This window comes from Mustela erminea, chromosome 5 (assembly GCF_009829155.1).
Source record: "Mustela erminea isolate mMusErm1 chromosome 5, mMusErm1.Pri, whole genome shotgun sequence".
NCBI lineage: Eukaryota > Metazoa > Chordata > Mammalia > Carnivora > Mustelidae > Mustela > Mustela erminea.
In genome coordinates this window covers 1,585,794-1,610,565 of record NC_045618.1, presented here as the reverse complement: position 1 = coordinate 1,610,565, position 24,772 = coordinate 1,585,794, and the positions used below count along the sequence as shown (strand labels likewise).

General features: G+C 59.3%; 2 protein-coding genes across 7 annotated transcripts in view; both read right to left on the bottom strand.

Annotated features, from left to right (window-relative positions):
- ARNT2 (aryl hydrocarbon receptor nuclear translocator 2) overlaps positions 1 to 24,772 on the bottom strand; it is a 142,634-nt gene that overhangs the window by 92,815 nt on the left and 25,047 nt on the right. For 4 of the 6 annotated variants that reach the window (XM_032341922.1, XM_032341925.1, XM_032341926.1 and 1 more), the window contains exons 2-3: positions 13,244 to 13,358; positions 7,596 to 7,643 (exon numbers count right to left, since the gene is read on the bottom strand). In XM_032341922.1, coding sequence (XP_032197813.1) covers positions 7,596 to 7,643; positions 13,244 to 13,358 — 163 coding nt within the window. Of the gene's footprint in view, positions 1 to 7,595; positions 7,644 to 13,243; positions 13,359 to 20,430; positions 20,587 to 22,071; positions 22,205 to 24,772 lie in introns of those variants that run through there. The other 2 variants (XM_032341924.1, XM_032341923.1) reach the window with 2 other exon arrangements.
- Positions 5 to 7,589, bottom strand: LOC116590306. The gene is made up of 2 exons (XM_032341927.1): positions 4,493 to 7,589; positions 5 to 4,449 (listed from the first exon to the last, which is right to left on the bottom strand). Exon 1 carries the CDS (start codon positions 5,615 to 5,617, stop codon positions 4,547 to 4,549), a length of 1,071 nt encoding a protein of 356 aa, XP_032197818.1. The 5' UTR covers positions 5,618 to 7,589; the 3' UTR covers positions 5 to 4,449; positions 4,493 to 4,546.

Here is a 24,772-nt window from a genome sequence, read left to right as displayed (position 1 = left end):
CCCGAAAGCACAAGAACAGGGCGGGGGCGGGGAAAGAGACGCGTCAGAGCAGGGGTCACTGCCCAGTGGTACGAACGGGGCACATCCGCGAGCGCCGAGCGATCAGGAGACACACGAGCCCAGGGGCTGGTGCTTGGCACGCTGGCGGCGGCGCTCGGTCCGGTCGGCCTGTGTCCCTGCGTGGGGGGGAGGGGTGCACAGGCCGCCAGGGGCCTCCGTCTCCCCTCGAAGTGTGTTCCGAACTGCCCTTCCTTGCCAAGCACCCAAGTGCGCCGAGCGCAGAGGATTCTGGCGTTATCTTTCGGCTGCAGGAGGTGAACCGGCCTCCGCTCCAACCGCGCGCGGGGAACCGCACGACGCGATCCACGCATCGGGACCTGCGCACTGCGATCCGCACACCCAGTCCTCACACCGTGACCTGCACACCTGATCCATGCGCCGGGATCAACACATCGGGAGCCGCACCCCCGATCAGCACGCTGGGACCCACACGCTGGGATCCGCACGCCCGATCCACGTGCCAGGATTGGTGCATCGGGATCCGCCCACCTGATCCACACACCCGGCCCTGCGCACCGCGACCGGCACGGGGTGGCGCACTCGCACACACCCGCACGCAGATGGAGCTACCCCCACGGGGATGTGTGCTTTCCTTCGGCCCTAGCTGAGAAGCACCTCGGGGCCCCACCATCCTTCCCTCAGGCAAACCTTTGCTCTGGGCCCCCCACATCTTTCACTGCCTAGGACAGTGGCTCATTAACCAGCCCACGGCCAATTAACCATTAAAAGGCAGTGAGAGATTACTGAAGTCAATCTCCGTGGTGGGTTACAGCGGAACACTAGCAGAGAAGACAGTGGAATGTTTGCATCTTGCTGTCATTACCTTTAGGATGAAAGAGTAGGGGCCAACTCAGCTCCACACCCTGGCACAATGTTATTTGGGTTTAAAGAATGGTCTAGAAAGACATGAGATGTCTGCAGGAGGATTTAGGGTTTCACTGGGGCTCCGAGCAGGAGAGGGACACGGACAGCACAGGGTGGATGAGGCTGCCTGCCCACCCTGTGTCTACCAAGTGGGATGAACCCCCACCCTCCCAACCGGGCAATACACCGGCCATTGGGCACAACCACGCGCCAGCCGCGTGCCAGCCGCACACACTGAGGGCCACTGCCTGCGCCAGCAGGGGAAGGCGGGCCCGCAGCAGAGCTCACAGCACTGGTGCGAGCTGACCAGCCCCGTGAGCACTTTCCACCCTCTCTACCCGAGGAGCACTGAGCCGGGCACTGCAGGGGAGGGGACGAGAGGAGACTAGGCTCGCTCTGCCCCTCCTCCAGCAGCCGGGGGTAACTGGGAGGCACAGGAATTGCCTTGCACAGTCTGGAAATGAAGCCAGTATAGAGTTAAACCCTGTGACAGCACGCAGAACATACAAACCATGGGGCGGAAGGAGAAAAGACAGAGGCGGTGGCCCAGGGGGCCACAGGGCTGAAGGGGCCAAGACCAGGAGGTGTAGTGTGGGAGGAGACAGGATCAGAAAGGCGCAGGCAGGCCGGCTGGGGGGCAGGCTCGACCTGGAAAGCAGTGAGGAACAGGGAGCACGAGAAGTGTGTGTGTGTGTGGGGGGGTGCTGCCTGAGCCCAGAGGGAAAGCTGGGAGAACTCACAAGCTGAGAGCTGAGCAGTGAGACCAGTGTAAATGCCCTGTGGCAGCACCCACTCCTCAGGGCAGACCCCGGGGCAGGGAAGGACACACACTATTTAGGAGAAATGGTTCTTGGGTAATCGGACAGGGTCTGGTTACCATGGGGAGATGAGAGGTAACCACTCGGTCAGAGAAGTCCCACGTGCTGCATCAAAGTCCGGGTCCCTCCCGGGAAGATACAGGGAAGATCCTGTCCCTCCTCTCTGCCATTCCAAAGCAGGTAAAGAAGCCGCCAGAGCCCACCCAGAACTGACCTTCCTCACCAGCCCCTTCCCCAGACTCCGCACCATGCACCTGTCACAGAAGGCATGGGGGACTGGCCCGGGACTCCAGGAAAGGCTTGGTGAGCTTGCTTGGGTGCCCCCCCAACCCCCCAGGCCAGCCTGCAGACAAGTAGGAGATTGTGCAGAAAATGCTGCCCGAGGCTGTGGATGGGGGTATGGCACAGGGCAGGAAGTCTGGCCACTCAGGGGCGGCGGTCACGATGCAGGGTGCAGCCCACCCACCCCTCCGATCTCCTGCCCAGGGGCTCTCCTGAGGAGGCGATTGTGCCTCCTCCTCCCTGATAGCAGGAGGGAAGTTCTATCCTGCTGGGCTTTCAGGGAACACCCTTCCTATCCTGGCCAGCCCTCCCTGGGCAGCAGGGCAGAATGTCAGGAGAGCCGAGAAGGCCCGAAGAAAGCCATTCTGTGCAGCCCCGCAACAAGGCTGGCCACAGGCCCTGTGGGAGGACCCACAGAGCCATATCCAGTTGGGAAGTTTCCCTGGCTTCCGAGGCTTCTCCAGAAGGAGCAAAGGAGGGTCCCTCCCCGGGAAGCAGGCAGGCACCCTGTCCCCCAGCACCACGCAAGGCAGTTTTCTCCAAGGCGGCTAGAAGGCACCCATGCGTGAGGCTGCAGACGAGGTTCCTGTGCAGCACAGAGAGGGAGGCAGAGAAAGCCTCGTTCCTCCAAAGAGGGCCAAGCCCAGCCTCTGATCCCCCTGCCTCCCAGCGGGAGACACCCCCTCCGTGTTTCTATAGCTGCTTCCAGCTGAGCGGCCTCAGCGATCCCCGCCTCTGACTCCTGCAACCACGCTCTGTGGAAGAGGGGCCTGAGGCTCAGAGGTCACTTAGCAGGACCAGACCAGGCTCCTCCCCGGCCTGCTCCCCGGTCCTGGATCGGGAGCCAGGATGCCCCCGCCCGAGAGAAGCAGCTGCCGCGTCACAGGAAGGGAAATGCCTAGCAGCTCCACAAAGACACAGCGCAGCGCCACGGATGGCCCCAGAGAGGACTTTCACCCCGACCCAGCCTGCTGCTCTCCGGACACCATCCCTGGAAGTCGAGCTTCGTCTCTGCAGGACAGAAGCGGAGGAGCGGGCAGCCGGACGAGGGGAGAAGGGCGTCGCAACCGCCTCAGGCACACGAGCGCCAGACGTCTCTCCGGAGAGACAGCGGGCTCCGCCGGACACAGATTTCCGTCGGAAGCATCTTGACCCTAATCCCAGGCCCGACCTACAGAAACCAGGCATCCCAACCAAACCCCTGCTCTTCTGGTTGCTCATGGGCCCCCCTCTTCCAAGGTCAACCCAGCGTGTTGGCAACACCTTCTGGCTCATAAGGCCCAAGGATGCTGGGCACAGAGAAGTCTAGAAAGGCTGGGAATATTCCTCTCAGGTCTGCCGAACCCCTCCTTGCTGTCAAGAGAGCTCACGTGGCCAGTACATGTGTCCCAAACATGGTGGCAGGTCAGATGACAGAGGACAGCATTTGCTGCTTCCTGGCCATCCTCCCTAAGCATCCTCCCTAGGCATCTTCTGACCTAGGAACAAAATAGCCAGCGTCCTCAGCTAAGTCTAGAAGCTTCTCAGCACAGTCTAAGAATTCTGCTTCGCCGGCCAGGAAAGATCCCTGCAGGACACGCCCACCACGCAAATGTCTTCCCCCTTCTGTGGGGCTGTAATCATCACACCTGCCACGGGACAGGGTCGTAAATCCACACGGAAGGATTCAAACCAAAATATCGTCACACCTCCCAGGCTGGAGGAAGCACGCGCCAGCGTCCAAACCACACAGAGTCAAATGGAAAGTGTCAGAGTATCAGAGTAGGAGGGATGAAACGCAGCAGCCGAGCCCGCGGGAGGCCGCCCTTCACAACTCCCTCCCTCTCGACGACGGGCTGCGCTCCGCGGACAGAACCGGAACTCCAGCAGGCGGAGCTGGGTGCTGCAGGCGTCCCGGGCAAGAGACGGGTCACCGACGGCGGGGCCTCAGGAAGGTCATGTGGACCCACTCTCTAAGGGGGAGAGAGCCCTGTAACACCGCCGGGGTTTTGGTTCCGAGCTTACTGGTCATCCCACACCCATGGCGTCGTGGCCACGGTCAGAGCCTCAAGAGTGCCTGCAAGATGGTTTGGATGTTTGGAGAAAGGGTACAGAATGAGCCCAAATACGGCAAAAATCGGGTTGACAAGAATGACGGTTGTTCTAAGCTGTAAAGCTAACGTTACAAATATGTGTATGACGGAAATGTTACAAATACATTTCTGTTCCTTTCTTTTAACGAACCGCGCACACACGCGTACAGACGTATATGTAAATCACACGAGGGACGGGGCGCGCAGCTCTGACCGTTGGTGACAGCACGGATGTCAGCCGTCCGTCCCACCTCGGCAACCGTATTCATGCCCCTCCCCACGGGCGGCGGTTGAGCCCAGCAGCGGGCACAGGAAGAAACCCCGGACTCCTCAGAAGACAGAGCGCTGGGGGTTGGGGGCACGAAGGAGGAAGATGGCCTGAACCACAGAGCGTGTGGGCTGGGCCTCTCCTCCAGCGGGGCTCTCGGTCTTGCTGGGTGAGGTGGGTGCTCAATCCTCCTGGTTGGGCCAGGGCACCCATCCCGGGCCAGAGCCAGAGGGGCTCGGGGCTGGCCTCCCCAGAGGGTCTGCCCCACTCCCAGAGGCCAGGGAGACTCCTCTTTGGAGAAAGGCTTTGTGCTGTGTGATGGGTTTTCCCGGAGTCAGAGAGCCCATCACCCTCTGCCGTGGGGGACCGTGACTGGGACCTGCCCATGAGGTCAGGCCGCCCTCCCCAGACTCAGCCCAGGAGAAAGGTTGCTCTGTACCCCTGCACCTCCTGGCCTCTCTGGCTAAGACACCCTCCCAAGCCACGCAGGCCCCCCCCCCACCAGCCTCAAGGCCCTCGTCCCTGCGGCCCGTGTGCTGCACCAGCAGACGCTGCACAGTGTGGGGGCCCGGCACCAGCACACCGACAGCTTCTGTGTGAGGGGGCAGGTCGCCCACCCTCCAGCAGACCTCCCTCCGCCAAACCCCCCATGGCTTCAGCATCCCTCTGTGTGCACACGGCTCCCTGCCGCTCCCCACTGCTCCGGTGCCTTCCGTCTCCGGCCCCCCTTCCTCGTCGGCGGTGGGCGAGGCTAACGCTGCGCCTGAGACAGGGGTCTGGGGACCCCGGGTGGATCCCGACGATGCCACCAGCGGAAGGGGAGGGAGAACGGGACGGCCCACTGGCCACTGCCGACGGCGGCTCCCTTCTGTGAGTGTCCAGTCGCCCCCCACTCTCCCACAGGATCGACCCCACGGCTTCCCAGCTCCCGGCCTTGCTCTGGCTGCTCCGGAGCTGGTCCTGGGGCTCGGCCCCCTCGACTGTCCTCTCCTCGGCGCCCACCGCCAGGGCCGCTGTCCCCCCACTGCACCTGCAGGTCCCCCAGCCCTCGTCTGCGGGCCGTGGGCATCCTGGGATCCAAGCAGCTGCTGTCGCTCTAAGAAAATGGACGACTGACTTCCTGTGTGACTGGGGCCGTATTTCCCAGAGAGGAACTGAGACGGGGAGGGCAGGCAGGACGGTGGAATTTCAGACCACCCTCGAGGAAGACTGGGAAAGCCGGCTGGGCAAACCTCAGGGGGCGGGGAAGGCATAGCTCAGCTTCTGTGGCAGCGAACCACGCTGGGGGCCATCCCAGCGCCTTGGCCTCCCTCCCTCACGGGGCCAGCCGGAGGGCCTCCTCGGGGCTGACGGCAAGCAGACGCGCAGGGGGGCAGAAGCCAGCCCCGACGGGTAGTGCACCCCGCGAGTGGGAGAGCAGCCCTGCAGATGCCCTGCCGCTCCCCTGCACAGCAGCTGTGGCCCCAGCCCAGGAGAGGGTGGGGGTGGTCCGTGCCGTGTCCCCAGCCCTGAGGGGCTCAGGTGCACCCACCGGCTGACGGGTCTTCGGCCACCCCGCCCCCGGGGGGTGGTGATGCGACCCCAGCGCCCTGCAAACTCTCCCAGAAACAGCAGTGAATGGCACACACCCGTCCCTTCCTCCCTCTGGTTTGCCGGCACGGAGGGAAGGCTGTGGCCTTCAGAAGCCTCAGTCTGCGCTCTGATGCGCTGACGGCCTGGGTGGACCGCGGCCCAGAGGGAAAGGACTGTATCTTAATGCTGGCCCTGAAGACAATGAGCTCCTTGTGTCCCACTCAGTGATTTCACTGCGGACACCGGTCCTTGATGTTCTAGCGAACATCCCTCTGTGTGTCTCCTCCTGTTCGTCCGGAGACCCCAGAAGTCATCATTTCCTAAGCTCAGCACAGTCTAGAATGTTATCTCAAGGGGGATCCCGACACGGAGACACCAAGAGTCCTCCCGTTCTCAGGAAGGGAGGCTGGGGGAGGTGAGCAGACCAGACAGGGGTGCCTGTACCCTCACCCGAGGCTAGCTTTGCTTCAGGAACAAACCTTCTCCCAAGAAGCAGGTGCCATCCGAGCTGAGGCTCTCTTAGCACTGGGGAGCAGCACGCCATGCTTCTGTTGCCCAAACTCATGTCTTGTTCAGATGAGAAAACCCGGGGTCATCAGGCAGCGCCGCAGTCACCGTGTCCTCTCCGCTGTCTCCCTGAGCATTGCGGGGGACGGTACACACTGTGTCCTACGGACATGCGGAGTCCAGGAGGCCACGGCAATGGGATGCCTATACCTCTCCAGTTCAGGGGGCCCGGGGGGAGCGCACTCAGTCACTGCCATGCGGTGAGCAGACCAGGGGGTCTGTGGGCCTGGGGCTCCCCAGGGATATCGTTCTAAGAACTTTGAAAAAATAACCCAGAGCGCCGTTCCAAGCTGTGAAGTGCAGAGAGCAGAGGAAGGGACCCATCGCCCGGGGCAGGGGTTCAAGTTCATCAGCAACCCGGTGTTAGGACTGCCCAGAGTTGGGGATGGATGTCCAGGCAGGCCCCTCTGTGAGTGACTAGTACAGAGGGGCGCTCCGCTAAGATCGATGGTGTGATCCGTGCCTCTCTCCACACTCCCAAACCTCTAGCTAACTTCAGCCAAACAAAACCAGAAAAAAAGAAAGAGGACCGGTCTGCAGGGCTGTCTCTGCCTTACCATACCCGATGGACGGACCACCACCTGCCCCGCAACCCCCTGTCTTCTCAGGGACCCGGTCTGCACTCAGGTCAGCCCCTTGAGCCCGGCTCCCACGCTGTCACATGGCCAGTGAGCGACACGGCTCTGAGGCCCCCACGGGTCAGTCTTACAGCCCGTGCCCAGTACGGGGCCACCCTGCATCCTTACGGGTGCCGTCCTGCCCGTGGCAGCAGAAGAGGCCACACCTTGATAGTCTTTCCTAGACTTGAGCGCTAGCCTGCGTCACCCTAAATCTTGATGGTCACTGTCTCAGTTAAAGGCCAACCCAGCTAATACCCTGTTAGTGACATTTAGAGGCCAAGTGTCCTCCCTTGGTGATGCTGGCCGGGCATGGCCCGTCCCGGGTTACCCGCGGGCACAGGACAAGGGGCAAGCAAGGGCTCTGACAACAGGCAACGGCTTCCTCAGCGACAGAAGACCCTGAAATCCCTGTGATCGCCCCGCGGACACGGCTGGCCGCTGGCTTCTTGAAGACCAAGGAACGTAAACTCACCTTGAAAATTTGCTGGGTCCTTCTCCATCTTCGTCGTCAAAGTCGATCCTGAAAAGCCAAGAGCACGAGGAGGTTCAGTACAGACAGAACATTCCACGGGCGACCCGAGGGGCTGGCCCTACCCAGGGGTCCTTGCCTCGTTCAGCCAGACGCATCCCAGTCCCAGCCCTCAGGAAATACCACCTGCGTTTCATCCTTTATCTTGTGCTCTGCTGTCAGCGGCTCAGAAAGCTCGCGGGGAACTGGAGGCGCTCGGGGCGGTGCGGGCTAGCAGGGGCCGAGCTGCCGGTCGACATGGCCACTCTGGGCGAGTCAGGGAGGGGCATTCCAGGCCACTGTCCCCTAACATCCAAACCCAAACAAAGGCATGGGGACCGAGAAACAGTTACCTGGGCCCGGAGCGACCCGAAGGACCCGTCTGCTCCTTAAAACTCACCCAATACTTAGAACCCATTTCCCTGAGCCTCTCAGTATAAACATAAATGGAAAAGTCTCGAAGGGTATGTGATTCCCTAATAGCCCAAACTGTCTTTCTCGAAACACCAGGCCCCTCTGAGGTCAGCTAACGTTACCCCAAAGGTGCCAGGGTAATTCGTGCGTGTGAACTGTACCCGGAAACTTCCAAGGACAAAAGTCGACACAGTGCGGATGTCCTCATTCTCTGGGATGTTCAGGGGAATGTCTCGGGGGGACACCTCAGAGCCCCAGCATTGCCATCCCGCTCTCAGTGGACCCGAGGGGCCCGGAGACATGCAGTCCCGTGGGCTCCACGTGGAAGGGAAGCCGGCCTGCCCGGCAGCCAGGATAGAGAGCTGAGCCCAGGAATGAGGGTGTGCTGGCCTCGGGGGGAACGGGATCCCCACCCCTGGCTCTGGTGGGTAACAGTGACTCGGGGAATGAACGGGAGGCCCAGAGCACAAGGAAGGGCCAGGGGTAGAGGCAGAGCTCTGTCCACACGCACGCACACACACTCACATGCACTCACACACACCCCCACACGTGCACACCCACGCACGCACATGCACTCACACATACACCCACACGCATGCACACGCACTCACATGCACTCACACCCCCCCCACACGTGCACACACACGACCCCACACTCATACACACACACACACACACACACACACACACACAGGAGAGGACCCAAATGAAACAAATGATCTTCTCTCAGCCGGGCACTAACTCGGGGAACTTAGGGACTGGATTTAGGACAAAGGAGTATTTTCTTCTTTAAAATGGGACCATTCACTGATTTTTGTTTTGCATATATGCTGGGTGGCCACGGCCCTAACCTGGGCACCCGTCTGTCTGGGATGACTGGAGAGACTAGAACCCCACACTTCCAGGCACGTGGGCCACACGGGCTTCTAGGAGCAAAGAGCAAAGGCTAAGTTAGATGAGAGTAGGGACAGGCGACAGCAATGAAAATGGACACACCACAGCCCCCGGGGCCGGGCAGGCGGGGAGGACACGGGGTTGGGAAGGGAAAGGAGAGTGAAAGACGGCCTGCACACCATGCGGTGACACGTGGACCCCAGGTGGCTGTGGGAGACCCCCCCCTGCACTGTGGGCAAGTGGGAGCGGAACGCAGGGACTCCCGCTCGGAGCGAAGCCGTCCACAGCCTGCGCAGCCACCAGCTCCCCTCTGCCAGAAGCCACAGCGGCGCTGGCCCATCACAATTGCCCGGGCCGCAGAGCCGCGGAGCCACACTGACCTCCAGTGCTCACCGCGGGAACAGCAGCACACGGACACAACCCAACCCCCCGGGGCCACAGACATTTCAGAGTTCTGGAAGAAACTGCATTTTCAAAATTCCTCAGGACGTATGTTAGCAGGCGGCAAAGCCTCGAGCGAGCATAAGATGCCAGCTCATGTTCACGGCAGGGTGATACCCGGGCTCCGGCAGGATGCCATGTATTGGTCTGCCCCCTGGCCTCATCCTGCAGGATTTTTGGGGTGTTTGGGGTGAAAAGCATCCCGATTTTCCCCGACTGAGAGCATCCCAGGACACAGGCCGTCAGTGCTAAAACTGGGGAAAAACCCAGGCCAACCAGGGTGGTTGGTCTCCCTGGTTTTCGGGAAGACCGTTCTATTCTTTACCCTGGACTCTGATGGTGCAGATGGGCGGGGACACGGTCCCACTGAGGCCAGGTGAGCTGTGGCTCCGTGGAGGAAACCGAGGGTGTAAGGAGAGGCAGCCCCACTCTGGAGCCAGGGTTTCCTGGAGTCGGGGGGAGCTCGGGTTTGCTACAGAAACTTGGAGACCACAAAAGGGGGCCTCCCCGTCCATGCATAGGAGGTCACATGTGTGCAGCCATCAGATTCTGTCATTCGGAAGAGTGTGATGTGGGCGTGAGCCTGGAAGAGACATCAGTCCACGAACGACTGGTCAGGTCCTCGGGGCGACGCCCCTGACCCCACCAGTCTCGTGCTCCTGGGGACGCAGGTTCCTCAGAGCATCACCCCCAGGACGCTGCCATGGCCATCCGTCACCACGGCGGATCCCCTGCTTTAACCGTGCCCACAGTAGCTGGGCTTCTTTCTTCTGCTATAAAAACTCTAAGTAAATCGTCCTTTGTTTTATGTCTTTTACGTGTCTCTCTTCCCCTGAAGCACCTGGCTAACGAGAGAAACCCAGCTACGACTCTGACGTCCCACTGTGTTCACGCTGAAGGACTCGGAACGACACGTGGACGCTGTGACAGTCTTCAAAGGACGGGCTGAAGCCGCACTGCCTCCCTTTCCCGTCAATGAGCGAGAATTCTCGGTTGATAAAATGCCAGGAAGGCACCTCTGAGCTTGGAACTAGTCAAGAGTGTGCAACGGGAGTCCCCAGGACCGGGACTGGGTCGCAACCGCGCATTATCAAAGGGCAGTCATCAGACGCTCTCCGGAGAAGGGCAGGCCCCGGAGCGGCAGCACGAGAGGGCCGTGGGTGGGCCCGAGGCTCCTGCTAACAGCACGGGCAGCCACGGGAGCAGGAACAGTCCTGCTGCGGAGCCTGGGCCGGCCACCGCGGAGCCAGAACAAGTGTCTGGCTTTGGGGGCAGAGCCCGTCCCATCCCCGCCACTGTCCCCTTCCCCAGAAGCGGGCGCCGACCCCCTGGCGCGGAGATCAGGGAGGTCTTGACGCAAGAGAACAAGGTGACTGGCCCCCGCTCCTCTCTCCCACGCGTGTGGAGTCACTTTTCAAAGAATCAGAAACTCCTGCACCTTCACCTGTGTCCCAGGGCCGGCGGGCGCTCAGCTTGCCGGTGGCTCCGGGGAAGGCCGTCAGGGACGGGGGAGCGCGTTCAAGCCCAAGGGACCCACAGGGGTGGGCCAGGCAGGCGGCCAGTGACCCCCAAACCCGCCAGGGGCCAGCTCTGCACGGCTGGAAGCACCGGGACGGAGGGGAGGCCAGCCCTGGGAACCGGGTTAGGGACAGGGGCAGGAAGCAGGTGCTCACCTCTTGCCCCTTCCTCTCCCCGACCCGAGCCCTCTGTCTCTCCCGCGCCCCACAGGCTCACGCGGCGTTCAGCTACGTGTTTTGGCTGCTCGGGCGTAATCAAGCGCAGACGAGCCATGCACGATGGCAGCTGCAGGAATTATTGGTAGAACGGCCCCGCACACGTGCACGTTTCCCCGCCTAGAGACGGGGAAGAGGAAGCAGACAGTGGGGGACAGGCCTCCCGTCTGTCTTAAAGGGCCCACGCCACACCTGCACAAGTGGCCAGCGTGTCGGCCACTGCGGTCCCTTCCATTGAATCTCATGTCTTTTCTTGATGTTTGACTCCCGTGGTTGGAGGTGGGATGACCTCCAGGCTCTGTGTCAGCCCACTCGGGGTCCTCCCCTGCCTCCCGTGCACGCTGTGTGTGTGTGTGTATGTGAGCACGCGTGCGTGTGAGACCAGCTGGGGACGTCTTCAGAAAAGAGCCTGATCTGTGTCCAGTCGTCAGCCAGGTCGGCCGCGGAAGTCAGGGCCTGGACGTGGGCCAGGGTCGGCCTCGGGGCCAGCAGCCCAGCCCCGCACGCAGACCCCCAGCACCGACCGTGCGGGGTGGGAGGAACGAGCACCGGAATCCTGGTGGGGGCCCAGAACCGGCTCAGAGGGCTGCTCGCCTGCCAAGAGGGGTTGGCCTGCGCATCCCTGCCCGTGCCAGACCCCGACCCACCCCCTGTGCCAGCCTCTCCAGAAATAGGTGTGGGCCCGCACCAGCGTTCTGTCTCCAGGGAACAGAAGTGAGAGAGCGCACACATCGAAAATAATTTTAAAACACCTGGACTGTGCGAAGAGACGTCAGCACACTGACGGTCTACAGGGCCCGTCTCCCCGCAGCGGCACGGATGCGCTCAGCTCAGCGCCCACTGGCTGGAAGAGCCGCTTCCCACAGGACGGCGCTGGGGGTGAGGGGTTGCAGGGAGACCCCGGACTCGAAGATCTGCCCAGCTGGGCCCCAGGCGCCGACTCAGCGTACCACGGACCTGCCCTGAGCACCAGCCCCCCGCCCGCTGTCCTGGGGCTCGGGGAGTGAGCCCTCCTGAGTCAGGGGAAAGCTGGTGCAGGGGCCACTGAGCTTGGTGTCCCAGCCCTTCCCACCCTCTCAGTATGAACCCAAAGCTGAGACCCCCCTCTCAAGACCGTGGAGTGCACACAGCAGTGTTCCCCCACGACCCAGACCTGCAGCACGGGCGCGCACCCCACTCCAGGCCTCCCTGCACGCCCGTCCCCCGCCCCTTCCAGAGCCACACTGGCCAGAGGGACTGCAGGTCTGGAGTACGGCCGGCCGGCACCGGAGCCCACCCTGCAGGCCTGGGGCTGGGGACAGTGTGTTCCCTGCTCCTGGGGAGTCCTGGGCTGTTGGAAGCGGCACTAAGGGGAGAAGCTGACTCTACTTCCCGAGAACCGATATTCTCCAGTTCATCGAAAATCACATGGACTCGATGTGGAGAGGGGCCTGGGGGACAGCGGGGTGTGAGTACGTAGGTCTCATTGTCCCCGCAGGGAGTAGGTCTCATTGTCCCCGCAGGGAGTTTTGTAGCTGCCTGGTGTTTCTGATACCCGCCTGCAACTACAGGAGCCACAGCTGTGATCAGGAGCGGTTTTGGGGTCCGTCAGCCCAAGGGCGATGTCCCCGGGGCTCCTGGTCCTGGCATGTTCCACCTTCAGCAGCTTTACCAGCAACGCAGTGCACGAGGCACACACCTGGCCTTTAGCTGTGGGGCCAGAGGGCCCGATGTTCTGAGAGTTCCAGCACACCCGCCGGCAGAGACCGGCTTCCACGGACACTCGAGCGATGGGGCCTCCTCGCAGCCCACGGGGGCTGGGGCTCGGTCCACAGCACTGCCCTTGGCTGGCATGCTCACACAGGGGTCCCCATGAGCTCCCTGCTCCCAGAGACAGCCTGAGCAGGGCCCAGCAGGACCATAGAGCACGTCCCCACCAGGAGGCAGACAAGCAGGAGGCCCCCGCTGGCCGCTGGGGCAGACACTTAGAGGCAAATCACATGCATACTTGGGGATCTTGCAAAATCTCAACAAGCAGGCAGACTGCTGAGCTTTTCCTCTCCGGGAGGGGGAGAGACAGCATTTCCCTAACAGGTCAAGAGTTGTTGCGCAACACGTATGAAGCCGTTCCTGGAAATGCTGTTTGCTTACCCAGAACGCCGCTTTCCTCCACGGGCGGGCATGGCCCCGGCCATCCTCACGGGTCCGGTGGCCGCCATGGGGGCCACAGGCAATGTCACTGATCCAGGGATGTCAGAAGCCATTTCTGGAACACAGCCAAGAAGAGAGGTTTTATCAGTTCAGGGAACAAACAAGAAACTTGTCCAGTGGTCCCAAAAGCAGCAGCCGGAAAGAGAGCCCAAGGCCCTGGGGCCACTCAGCCCAGGCTGGTTATGTGACTCAGGGGAGCCCTTCCCCCAGCTGGGCTCTACCCTCCTGCTTTGGAACAGGACCCCATCCCGGGCAGAACCCCATGCTCAGTGTCAGTGGTTAAGAAGAGCGTGGACGTGCCACTCTCAGAAGGGACGCCAGGTGACCTGGCGGTGGGTAAGACTTCCACGGATCCAGGCAGTGTGGCCAGAGCCCGAGCAGCCAATCCAGACGGAGCAAACGCACAGAAGTCGGGTGTCTGTCCCCTGTGGCCGGGCCCCCGGTGAGCTGCCTTCACCCTGGGCCCTTGCCTGCAGGTAGAAAGGCTGTTCCCCATCCCGAATCCTCAGAACCATGACCAAAGGGGCCCGTGTGGCCCCACCACTCATGACAAGGACAGCGAGTGCCCACACAGACTCCACGACGGCCCGTCCGAGGGGCCCGGCTCTCCACAGCCAGGCCTCCCCAGGATACGGGCTACTGCTGGGATACGCAGGTGTGGGGGTTGAGGCTCACGCTTTTCCTGGCCCCACGACCCTGGGGCACTACTTCTTATGAGCTAGAAGCTTCTGGAAGCTCGTTGAGGCAATGTCAAGTGTGCCCAGTTTCAGAGAAACCACCCAGTTCAAGAGTTTTCCTTCCTCCTTGCAGAAGGTTCTTCAACTCAGGCACCACTTTCCTCCCAATATTAAATAAATATTCAAGCGTCCTCTCCGACGCTGCCTCCTGTTCTTGAGGGAAACTCCCCCAGCGCTCGCCTGCCCCGCTCAGCTCTCACACGGCTCAGAAGGACGCCACGGTCTACTAGAGTGTATTTCAAGAAAACAGGTCAGGATAAATAAGGGAATCTGGGCCCTTATCAGGGGGACGGGCAGTGCTCACACAAGGTGGGTCTCTGCCTTCTGCCTCCTTCCAGAAACCAGGGGGACACCGGACGGCTGCCCCACGTTACATCCGAAGACATCGTGTTTAATAAACACATTCTAAGACCAACTCCAACTATCCCACGGAAAAGTTTGGAAGGAGAATTCTCGAATACTAACAGACAACATCTTAATTTAGCCACTCCACTCTGTTCACAAAAACTGGAGAGCTGTTACAGTTGCTGGGTTGGGTTTTTTTTAACCTACTGCACACAACTGCGAAGTACTCAAGGGAGAAAAATCCATTTCTTAAAGGAATCCTCTCCGCTTGCAACAGTTTCAACTTAATCTGACACAGATTAAGTCCATTGCCCGCCCCCCCCCAACCAAGTGGAGGGCAGAGCAGCCACCAGCGCGAACAGGAGTGAGGACTAAAGTCACCACTTCCCAAAATAAGCCACAGAGAACCTCAGACCCTTAAGACTCTCCGAGAAAAAGGTCCCCTGGTTCAGCAAAGTAGGAAAAGCCACACGCTTATCCTTAGAGATTCCAACATCCTTTAAAAACGTACTGAGAAGTCCTGTATCAGGAAGTTGTGCTTACCTTTGGTTAGACCGGCGTATCATAAAAGGGGGGAAAGGTGGGGGAGACAATGTGCGTTTCGACAAAACGACAGTCATCCAATTTTACTTCTGGAAGGCAAAAATACTGCTTTTGTAATACAAGTTACAGAAAGTAAAGTGCCATGAAATCCGGCTACAAGACAAGGGGTTGGGAACACCTGCCGTCCAACCCTGTCCTCGGACAACTGCTCACGCGGGGTCCGGGCAGGGCGGGTCCAGTCTTCCCCGCACGTCAGCATCCTGTCTGCGCCCCTGGACATCCACGTGGGTCAGCATCTGCTGCCCAGCAGAGGGGCCGGCTGTGTGAGGGCAAGCCCACGACCACCTGCTCCCAAAGACCCCACTGAGCCCACCCAGAGCCCTCCACGGCTGTGCGGGACAGGAGGGCAAGCTGACAGGGGGACACCAGCAGGCTCCGCCGTGGACACGGGGCCTTTCGTGGAGGCGTTGCGGCAGGCGGGTGTGCCGAGACAGACCCACCTTCACCGGCCACGCACACCTGTCACCAAGCACCCTCAAGCTGGGGCTGGGGCCTCCCATCACAGGTGAAGGTGAGAGGCTCCCACCGGCCCGGGGTGACGCAGTGGTGGCGGCGGCCCAGCATGGGAGGCCAGCGCCAGGCGTCCAGGAAATCCTCTCCTGCGGGGACTCGGCGTTTCCTCCTCATCTGTCTGCACAAGCCCCTTCGGTAACAACGGGAGGACTCCGGCGTATGGTCTGAAAACACTTGACGGCATTTCTCTCCAGTCTGCCACTTGCTTTGAAGGTGGAGAGATTCGGTGGTTCGAGAGAACGCTTTCGGACAGAGAGGCTGAAGGAGATGCATGGGTCAGCTCGGGCCGCTGTAACAGAATTCTGCAGGCCGGGCGCTGCCGACAACGGACTTCCGTTTTCTCACGGTCTGGGGACTGGGCAGTCCAAGGCCAAGGTGCCGGCCAGCTCACGTCCCGGTGGCCGCCCACTCCCTGGCTTGCGGACGGCCACCTCCTCTTGGTGGTCTGGCATGTCCTCTGCTCCGCAGGCCACCAAGCCCACGGCCCTCTCCTCACCGGCTCCCTTCTCGATTACCACCGAACAGCGCTCCCTTCAGATTCAGTCGCAGTGGGGGCCGGGGCCTCAACACGGGAATTTGGGGGACATAACTCAGTCCCTAGCAGAAGCAAAGGTCAAGCGTCCCAAGCTCAGTTCATTCAGGAATCCTTCCTCTACCTACAAGGGCCGCGATGCGCCTTTTCTCCCACATTGTGTTTGAACGTGGCTCTGCCTCGAGCGTCTCCATTTCTCTGCCGGTCACCGCGCGGTCTGTGCTTGCTGTCCCCACACCGTGCTCCGATACCCAGCAGGGGACCTCCTCCCACTGCCCTCACCGTCCAGTTCCCTGCATCCTTCTTTCTGGCTTTTTCTTCCATTTAGATCCCAGAATACAGGGGCGCCTGGGTGGCTCCGTCAGTTAAGCTTTTGACTCTCAGTTTGGGCTCAGGTCATGATCTCAGGGCCATGAGATCGCGCCCCAGCCCCACATGTGGCTCTGCACAGGGTCAGCCCGAGATCCCCTACCCCATCCCTCCCCCCTCCCTGCCCACAACACAGCCGCGAAGGAGCCGCTGCTCTTCCCACCCTCGCCGTTCCCTGTGTCACCCCTTCAAAACGCGCGTGCCCGGCTGAAGGGGGTCCAGGGTCACCATCCTGTATCTTGCCATCCCACCAAATTCTAATTTGTTCTAATCATTTTTTGGTTGATTCTTGTGAACTTTCTAAGCTCACAAAACCTGTGGACTCCAAATAAGGATGCTATGTTCATTTCCAACAGGGAGATGTTTCGTTTCTTTTTCATGTCTTATTTCATGAGCCAGAACTTCAGAACAACATTCAGTAATAATAGCCCAGACCTGGGTAACCCAAGACCCTGGGCTTTGCTGTCAAACACAGCTGGTGACAAATCACAACTCAACACTTCCCAACTACAAGAGTGACCAGGCCACTCTGGTCAAAAAGTCATGATAATCTACGCTGAAGGGTCATTCTAAAAATTAAGAATAGCACATGTGCAGAGCCCAACACAGGGTCTGGGGGAAAGAATGCTGCTCAAGAAACAATGATTAAAATGGTCATAATTATGGTGCTGGGGAGCAACCTTGCTTGGTCCTGGATTGAACGGGAATGACCAGCTTGTTTGAGATAGAAATGCTTATTTGAGATAAGGAAATCTGCTCCTGTTCCTATTAAGGTTTATTTCAGGAATAAACCTTATTCACTTTATCATTTTATGAAATGCCATTTTGGTCACTGAACTAATGTTCTGGATTCCAATAAGCCAAGTGGAAGTTTCAATCAATGAAACTAAAATTCACTTTTCTAAAGGTTAAACCTCAGTGTCTTTCGGGAGTCACCCTCCATGCATTCCTGTAAAAGACATTACAGAAACGCGTTTCTCTCCTCTGTAACCCATGGGATCAGCTGTCGGTCTTCCTTGGAAAAGTGAACACCTGGTCCCCAAATCTGGCAACTTTTCTACGTGACTTGACTAGAAGGGAGGATAAGTCCTGGGATGTCCCCTCAGAAAGGGCGGACAGGGGAAGGTCTCCCACCAGCTCAGAGGTGAGGGTCTCCAAGGCAGGGCTTGAAGCTGCCTTGTAAGCACACTGTAGACCTGCTCCAAGTTCACCCCAAAATGAAGGAAAGTGGCACCTGAGCGCTGCACCAGGCAGAGGAGAAACGATCCCGGACGCCCGCCACCCTCCTCTGCTCCCGCGGGGTGCACGTGAGCTCAGCCCTTCCGAGGGTGGCGCTGGCAGCGCGGACCCTGAGACCTGAGCAGGTCCTCGCGTGGCGTGTGAGGCTACCTGCCCGGGATGGGTCCGGAAGACAAATGCAGGGACAGCAGTGTGTTACCGTGGCCCTTTCTGGGGTAGGAACCTGAGTGGGGTTTTATGTTCTCCTAAAAACTCTTTCCATATAGGTTTTTTTTTTTTTTTTTGCAATGAACATGTGTTACTTTAATGTGAGTCTAATGATGTGTTAATTTAATGACCACGGCGAGAATAACAAACATCTTCTGAGGGTTTCTGGTAGACAACATGGTGAAAAGCACAGACAGCTGGAGAGTGAGAAGCGATAAACGAACAAGACAAAGAAAGGGGGAACCCTTTTCACCAACAGGACCGGCTGACAGCGGAATGGATGGGCTTACAGAGAAAGATAAAAGTTTTATAGGCAAATAATTAAAATATTTTTGCATAAAGACGGCAAGGTTTATGTTGGATGCCAACCACGTTCCGAGCTCGTCACGTGTGTTGGTGTTCCCCCGTACAAGACAGGAGTCAAGTCAGCCCATTTTACAGATGAGGGACGTGGGCGGAAAGAGGCAGGGGCCGTGTCCAGCCACACAGCCGGTGAGGGGCCAAGCGGGCTCTTGTGTGCCCGGCCAGCCACCGTAGGGCCCTCACCACTCGGGGTGCTCAGACAGAGCCTGGGCAAGCAGCCCGCCCTCTGCCGGGGTGACAGGGGATGTCCTGAGGTCAGAAGCCCAGACAGGAAGTCGTGTGATGTGCAGGAAACCCTCATGTTTTGGGGTCACTCCATTTAGCCCTGGGGTCGTGGGCAAGCGACTTATCCTCCCCACGCTGCAGAGTCCCCATCTGTGACGTCAGGAACTCTGCCACGTTCTCGTACCCTTGTTTGGGGGATTAAGGAAGGTCACTGCTGTGAGACACCCGGCAGAAGTAATTTGTGCTCTGCCCTTTTATTTTCCCCCAAGAGAAAGCTGTTAAGACATCGTGTGCCTGTGTGCGTGCGTGTGTTTACGGAACCCTTGAGCACATAACCTGGCTGTGCCTCATCTACTAACTACAAAAGGGGCCTCCTAATGGGAAGGGCCTCAGGAAGTTGTTTGGAAGATGAAAGAGGCTCATATCCATAGAACCCTGGAGTGATGCTGGGCACGAAGTATAAGCTCATTTAAATGTGGCCTAAGTCAACACAGACACACACACACACACGCGCGCACTGATGCTGACAAAACCTGCCATCATTGTCTTACTGTAAGGAGCTAAGTTGCTTCTGTGATTTCATTTTTAGGGGACGGCGCTAGGAGAGGCCTTCCTGAATGCACAGCAGGCCTGCTCGCAACACGGTCCTGGGAGGCCGCTGCAAGGGGCCGTGAGGAGGGGGAGCACAGACGAGGCTTTGCTCTGGGCCACCCCTCCCACCACCACCCTGCACAGCATGGAGCCTCTAAACCCCCAGGGGCCCAGGCACCACTGCAGGGAGCGGGGAGGGGGGTCTGCAGACAGACCCTGAACGTGCCTGCCCCCGACCTCCCTGACCGCTCCCCTGCCCGGGGCCCCACAGGGCTTCACACCGAGATGCACACATGAGCCCCGTCCCAAACCTGCCACGGACACAGCCCGCAGAGCGCCTCCGTGAGCAGGTGCACCTGTGGGGCCCAGAAGTCCCAGACCCCAGTTTCCCAGGGCAACCCCAGCAGACACCGCAGGGGAGGGAAGGCCACGGTCCTCACCCTGACCTCCGCACGCCTCCCCTCTCCACGCTGACCACACGGAAGAAGGAGAGTCGTCTAGCGCAGCACGGAACCGAGAGCGCCTCCTATGACAGAACGTCACGCGGCGACATTTAAATCGAGGTTGGGAACAGGTTTTCAATCGTACAAATGGAAGTCGGTTGTGCGGAGAAGCCACCCGCTCCCCTTGTGTGTCACCCTGAGGCCTCCTGGGCTCCCACGCAGCCCTCCACAGCCAGACCTCTGTCCCCATCACCCCGCTGGAGAGCTGCCCGTCCCAGGGCAGGGAAGGGCCTCTTTGGGGGTGACCCCCCACCCGCACACCTCCCTCCTCAGCTTGCAGGGGCCGCTCTGCCCCTCCCGCCCCCAGGCCCCACCTTCTCGGCCGCCTCTGGGCCCCTCCACATCTCCCCACCCCTCTTCTTCCCAGGGCACCTCATCTCATTCAGGAGTGTGGCCACGATCCCACACACAGCTGTCAGATCCTGCTGTTACCCCAGAGGTCTCTCCACCTCTGGGTTCTACGGCCAGCTCCCGCGGTAGAACCTCCTCCCTTCGCCCCCCCCGCATCTACTCTCCCTCATCGACCCTCACGGAAGCCAGATCTGCCAACGCCTTTGCTTCTCTCCTCCAGTGGCCTCTCCTTGCTCTTGGAACACACGTGGAGCTCCCGGCCACGGTCAGCCCGTCCCCATGTGGCCAGGCTGCCGTCCACCCCTGCAGCACACCTCCTGAGCTCCGGCTACACAGCTCCGTCAGCTTCTTGGACACACCACATTCCCACCCACCTCAGGGCCTTTGCACCTGCTATACCCCGGGGGAGGAAAGCTCTCCTTCCTTCTTCACTGAGCTAACTCCCAACAGTCGTTCAGTTCAGCTCCAACATTATCTTCCCAGGGAAGCCTGTCCCCGGCCAGTCCCTCCCCATCCAGTTGAGGTCTGGAGCCCCGTGTTTACTCTTACCATCCCTGTGCTTCTCCTGTGAAGCCAGGAAGGTCGCAGCTGTCCAGGTAGAAGATGGCAGGGCCAGAGCGACGGAATCGCAAAGAGGGCATCCAGGAGGAGAGAGATGATGTCAGTGCCTCAAAATACTCCCTATGTTACCGTCAACTCCCAGAAAGGGAAGATTCGAAAGAGCCGGATCACCTGATCCTCCTACACCGAGACCAGATGGGGCAAAAAATTTCCGGAGGAGGAAGAACAATATGGTGGGTTGGTGGCGGGTCTACGTCCGCCGTGCCGCACGCCTGCCCTGTGGGGACTCTGCAGCCAGGGCCAGGCACGCGCCTTCACACCTCCCTCTGTCCGTCGACTCGGAGAGTCGTGCGCCAGCGCGGGGTTGGCCCGAGCTCCAGCTTCCCTGTGCGTGACTCTGTTTCTCCACTTGTTCTCCCGCTAACAAACAGAGTTCATCGGGACCTCTCTTCCTCTCGCAGGGCAGCTATATGAAATGGGACCCTGTTTCCATTACAAACAGCATCTGAAAGCTCTGAGCCGGCAGCTGTGGCAGAAGCCAGGTACTCGAGAGGAACAGAGCCCCCCCCCACCCCCCACCCTCCGCCTCGGGTGGAGACACACAGTCGGGCAATCTCCTGGTGAGAGCTGCGCACTGGGCGAAGTGACAGGCGTTGTGGGAATGATCGGGAGGATCCAAGAAGGCTTCCTGGAGGTAGCCACAGTGGTGCCTTCCTGGCAAGGAAAACGCCCTGGGAGCAATGAAACAGGACATAAAGGTGCCCTTTTCCTAAATGGATTCCTTCAATTGCTGTGGATTTTCTGGGCAGACCCACCCTGTCCCGCCCTCGAGGGGCGTGCGCCCCTCCCACCCCCCCCACCCCCCCACCCCCGGTTCATGCCCAGTCCCTGGACCTTGCTCCGACTCCCATGAGATCTAGAATTATTCCCTGGCCTCACACGCAGCCCTCAGCTGCAGACCTCGGCGCAGGGTCCCAGGCTACAGCCAACAGCAAAGGCACAAGCAGAGAGAACACCTCTCTCCTCCGCAGTCTGCTTCCAAATGCAGACGGTCCCCTGCCCCCCGGGGAAGCACGGTTCCCCGTGACACACACGGGCAAAAGGACCACCCGCCCCATGCGAAGTTGGTGAGGCTTCCGGCTCATTTTAACATCAGTGCAAGCCGAGGGATTGAAAGCTTCGCCATGACACAGAACTCAGAGCTGGCTGACGGTGGAGCATCCCTCCCCAGACCATCTCACATTTCAGATGCAGACATATTGTGCAGGATTCCTCCGACACAGCACAGGCGGCGAAAACACGGGGAAAGGGGAACGGGAGAGCATTCCAGATACAAGGAACATGAGGAAGTGACAGACATTTCGTCCCCCTGTTCTTGCATGGGCATTTCAGTATGAAAAACACCCCTCGATCTTCACATTGGGAAAAAAAAAAATCAATTACACGCAAACTTTCACAATAAACAACATGATGTTTTAATGATAATTCCAACAGAGGAAAAGCCAGAAGGATCTCTCCACGGGTGGGGGGTAAGGGGGGCAGCTCAGCAGAGAAAAACCCTCCCCCCAACAGCCATCTCTCTCAGAAACATTCTTTCCCCCGAAAGCACAGCACACATTACAGCCCTACCTTTTCCGAGGGATTAAACAAAGATCTCTCTTCCTTGTGACCAGCACCTTCTTGGGAGAATCTGTTATCCGTGCAGAAGAAATGTTAGGGACCTCTGGGAGGAAATGAGCTGCATTTGTATTCTGCTCAGAAAATGTCATCACAGATCTGTTTACCTTAACTGTGGACCATGATTCAGCCGTGACAACTGTCTTGCATACTGATCAATTTATTTGCAGCAAAATTTCTAACATTAACTGCTTAGGTTCTGAAAAACCGGGGACTTGGGTTTCTTGTGCAACCACAGTATATGTCTGAATTGTCTACGTTATTATTAACACATCTTGGGGGGAGGGGGATTAGAAGGGGTTCGTCCTGAAAGGAGTGCCAGGGAGGGTCCCTTCTGCTTTCGAATGGAAGGCGGGGCACATGATTCCCCAAAGCCCTCCATGGGGTGGGATTTTTATAGCACGATGTACAGAAAGATCATGAGCCCGAGAGTCGGGTGACTGTGAACCTGGGTCCTTGCTACATTTCAACCAGCCCATGTTGTCCGCGAGGCAGCCCCATCCAACAGGCAGGCCCTGGGTCTCTGCAGCACGGAGGAGGCGGCAGACGTGTATGAGAAGAGGCCAGGCCCTGTCTCTACGCGCTGGTGCCTCCAGCCTGGACACCGGGCATCCGGCCGTGTCTGAGCCGCTCCCAGCCGACAGGCAGGTTTTAGCATTAAACAACCGGAACCAGTTTCAAGGCAGCCCCTGCCTCAGTTAACGGGGCTGCGGAGGCACAGTCCTGCTGCCTGGGCTGCCCTAGGCATGCGTCGTGCCCTCTGGAACGTGGGTGCTGTGCCAGAGCCCGCTTGGGGGTCCGCTCGGGGGTCCGCTCCTGTACCGCCACTAGAGTCCCCGGCCTCCCTGCTGTCTGACGTCCCAGCGCCCCTGCCCTGAGGGCAGAAAACACAGACTCAGCTAGAGGACAGGGAAGTGGTCATGCTACGAGGAAGAGAGGAAAGGGGTCACCTTGGGATCATGACTCTGGAGCAAGACACTGAGAGCAAACTCCACCCCAGCCCACTCCCTCATGATGGGACCCCCAGCCCTGCCTGTCTCGGGCTGGAAACTAATCTGACGGCCAGAGGCCATCCCAGGAAAGGGGGGTCTCTGCAGCCTGGCGAAGATGGGCCAGAGCACCCGCGGGGAAGGCCTGGGGTCTGTCAGTGGACAGGCTGCCCCAAAGGAGGGCTTCCTGGCGGCCCTGGCTGAGACCCTGTGGTGACCCACCGGGGCCCAAGTCTTCAGGACCAGAGCGTGGCACAGCAGCACTGATGCCCCAGGAGAAAGGGCCGGGCCTGGGCTGCCGGTGGGAGTCTGCAGGGGGCTCTGACGCGCAGACTGGAAAGCACTAGAAAGACCAGGGGCTGGGGAAGAGCTCAGACGCTGCATGGAGGAAAGCCTGAAGACCAGACCACGCTCGTCTTCCGGAGGAGCCCTGAGCAGGAGCAATGACAGTGAAAGGGACAAGGACCGCTTGTGACCCCTGCAGGGGCCTCTGCGTGGCAGCCGGGGCCACGAGGGGCGAGGCGTCGGCCGTCCAGATACAGTGGGGGGTCGGGCAGAAACCAAATACGCTAAAATGTCCGGCGTAAAGCAAGGAGCTGACACAGGATGGAATGGCCACCACGAGAAGAACCACTCCACTGTGGACTGTCACAACAGCAAGGACTAATGTGCAGGAAAACACTCGTGGTGCAAAATCCTGCACGCGAACAGCCGTCTGCGGGGTCTGCCAGAGCTCCCGCCTCCAACCTTCTCTCCGGCCTGGCCTTCCGCGCCAGCGCCTGGGCCTTGGGAAGGACAGCCCATGGAATGCCCCGCAGGATGGTGTCCAGCACCCCTTGCCCTGGTGTGCGAGCCGGGACCACTGACCACACCGGTCAGTGTTGCGCCTGCGCCCGCAGTCACCACCCTCAGTGCTCCGAACAAGGCACGCCGCGTGTGCTCACCCTGCAAGCCCGAACACTCACTTTCGACTGTCAGTGCGCCTCAGACGAACTAACCCACGGACGGTGTGCGTGGGACCCGTCCCCACTCCCCCAACCAGGTGGTTTACAGACGCGCTGCTGCGGGAGTGAAATGCATGGTCACCCACGGCCGAGCGGTGAAAGCGATACATTACATGTGCAAAACCAGTTATTAAGAACTTTAAAATACTTAAATGCAAAAGGACATTTTTGGTGGAAACAGCAGGAATACTGAGGGAATGCATGTGCTTGCCACCTGTCGATGACCATGCCACCCCCCAGAACCAACAGAGGCACCGAGCCAGAAGCGGAGACACAGAGCAGGAGGAGAGGGATGATCGCGGCGCGTTGTAACAAGCACGTGTCCCCGCAGAATTGTTTGCTGTTCTGGCCTGCGTGATCATAAAGGGCTATTAATGACTCTTACAACGGTTTTTTAAATTTCTGTTTATGTCGCGTGCCTTTCAAGAAAAAGTTCTACCTCAAAAAAAAAAAAGAAAAAAAAAGAAAAAAAAAAAAAAGAAAAAGTTCTACCTGGAAGCTTTCATGTCTTTGTAAGGAGGACCTGACAACCAACTTTTCAGCTTTGCTACCCCAAGAGTACACCCGGGGAGCCTTCGGAACCAGGCACCCCAAGTCAGTCTACAGGAACCCATCATCCGTCCGAACGCAACAAAGAAAACAAAGGGACTAAGGAAGGGG

What these genes read in the sequence shown, in the direction of transcription:
- LOC116590306 (XM_032341927.1), bottom strand. Translation starts at nt 5,617, where the DNA reads ATGCCTTCCCCGCCCCCTGAGGTTTGCCCAGCCGGCTTTCCCAGTCTT.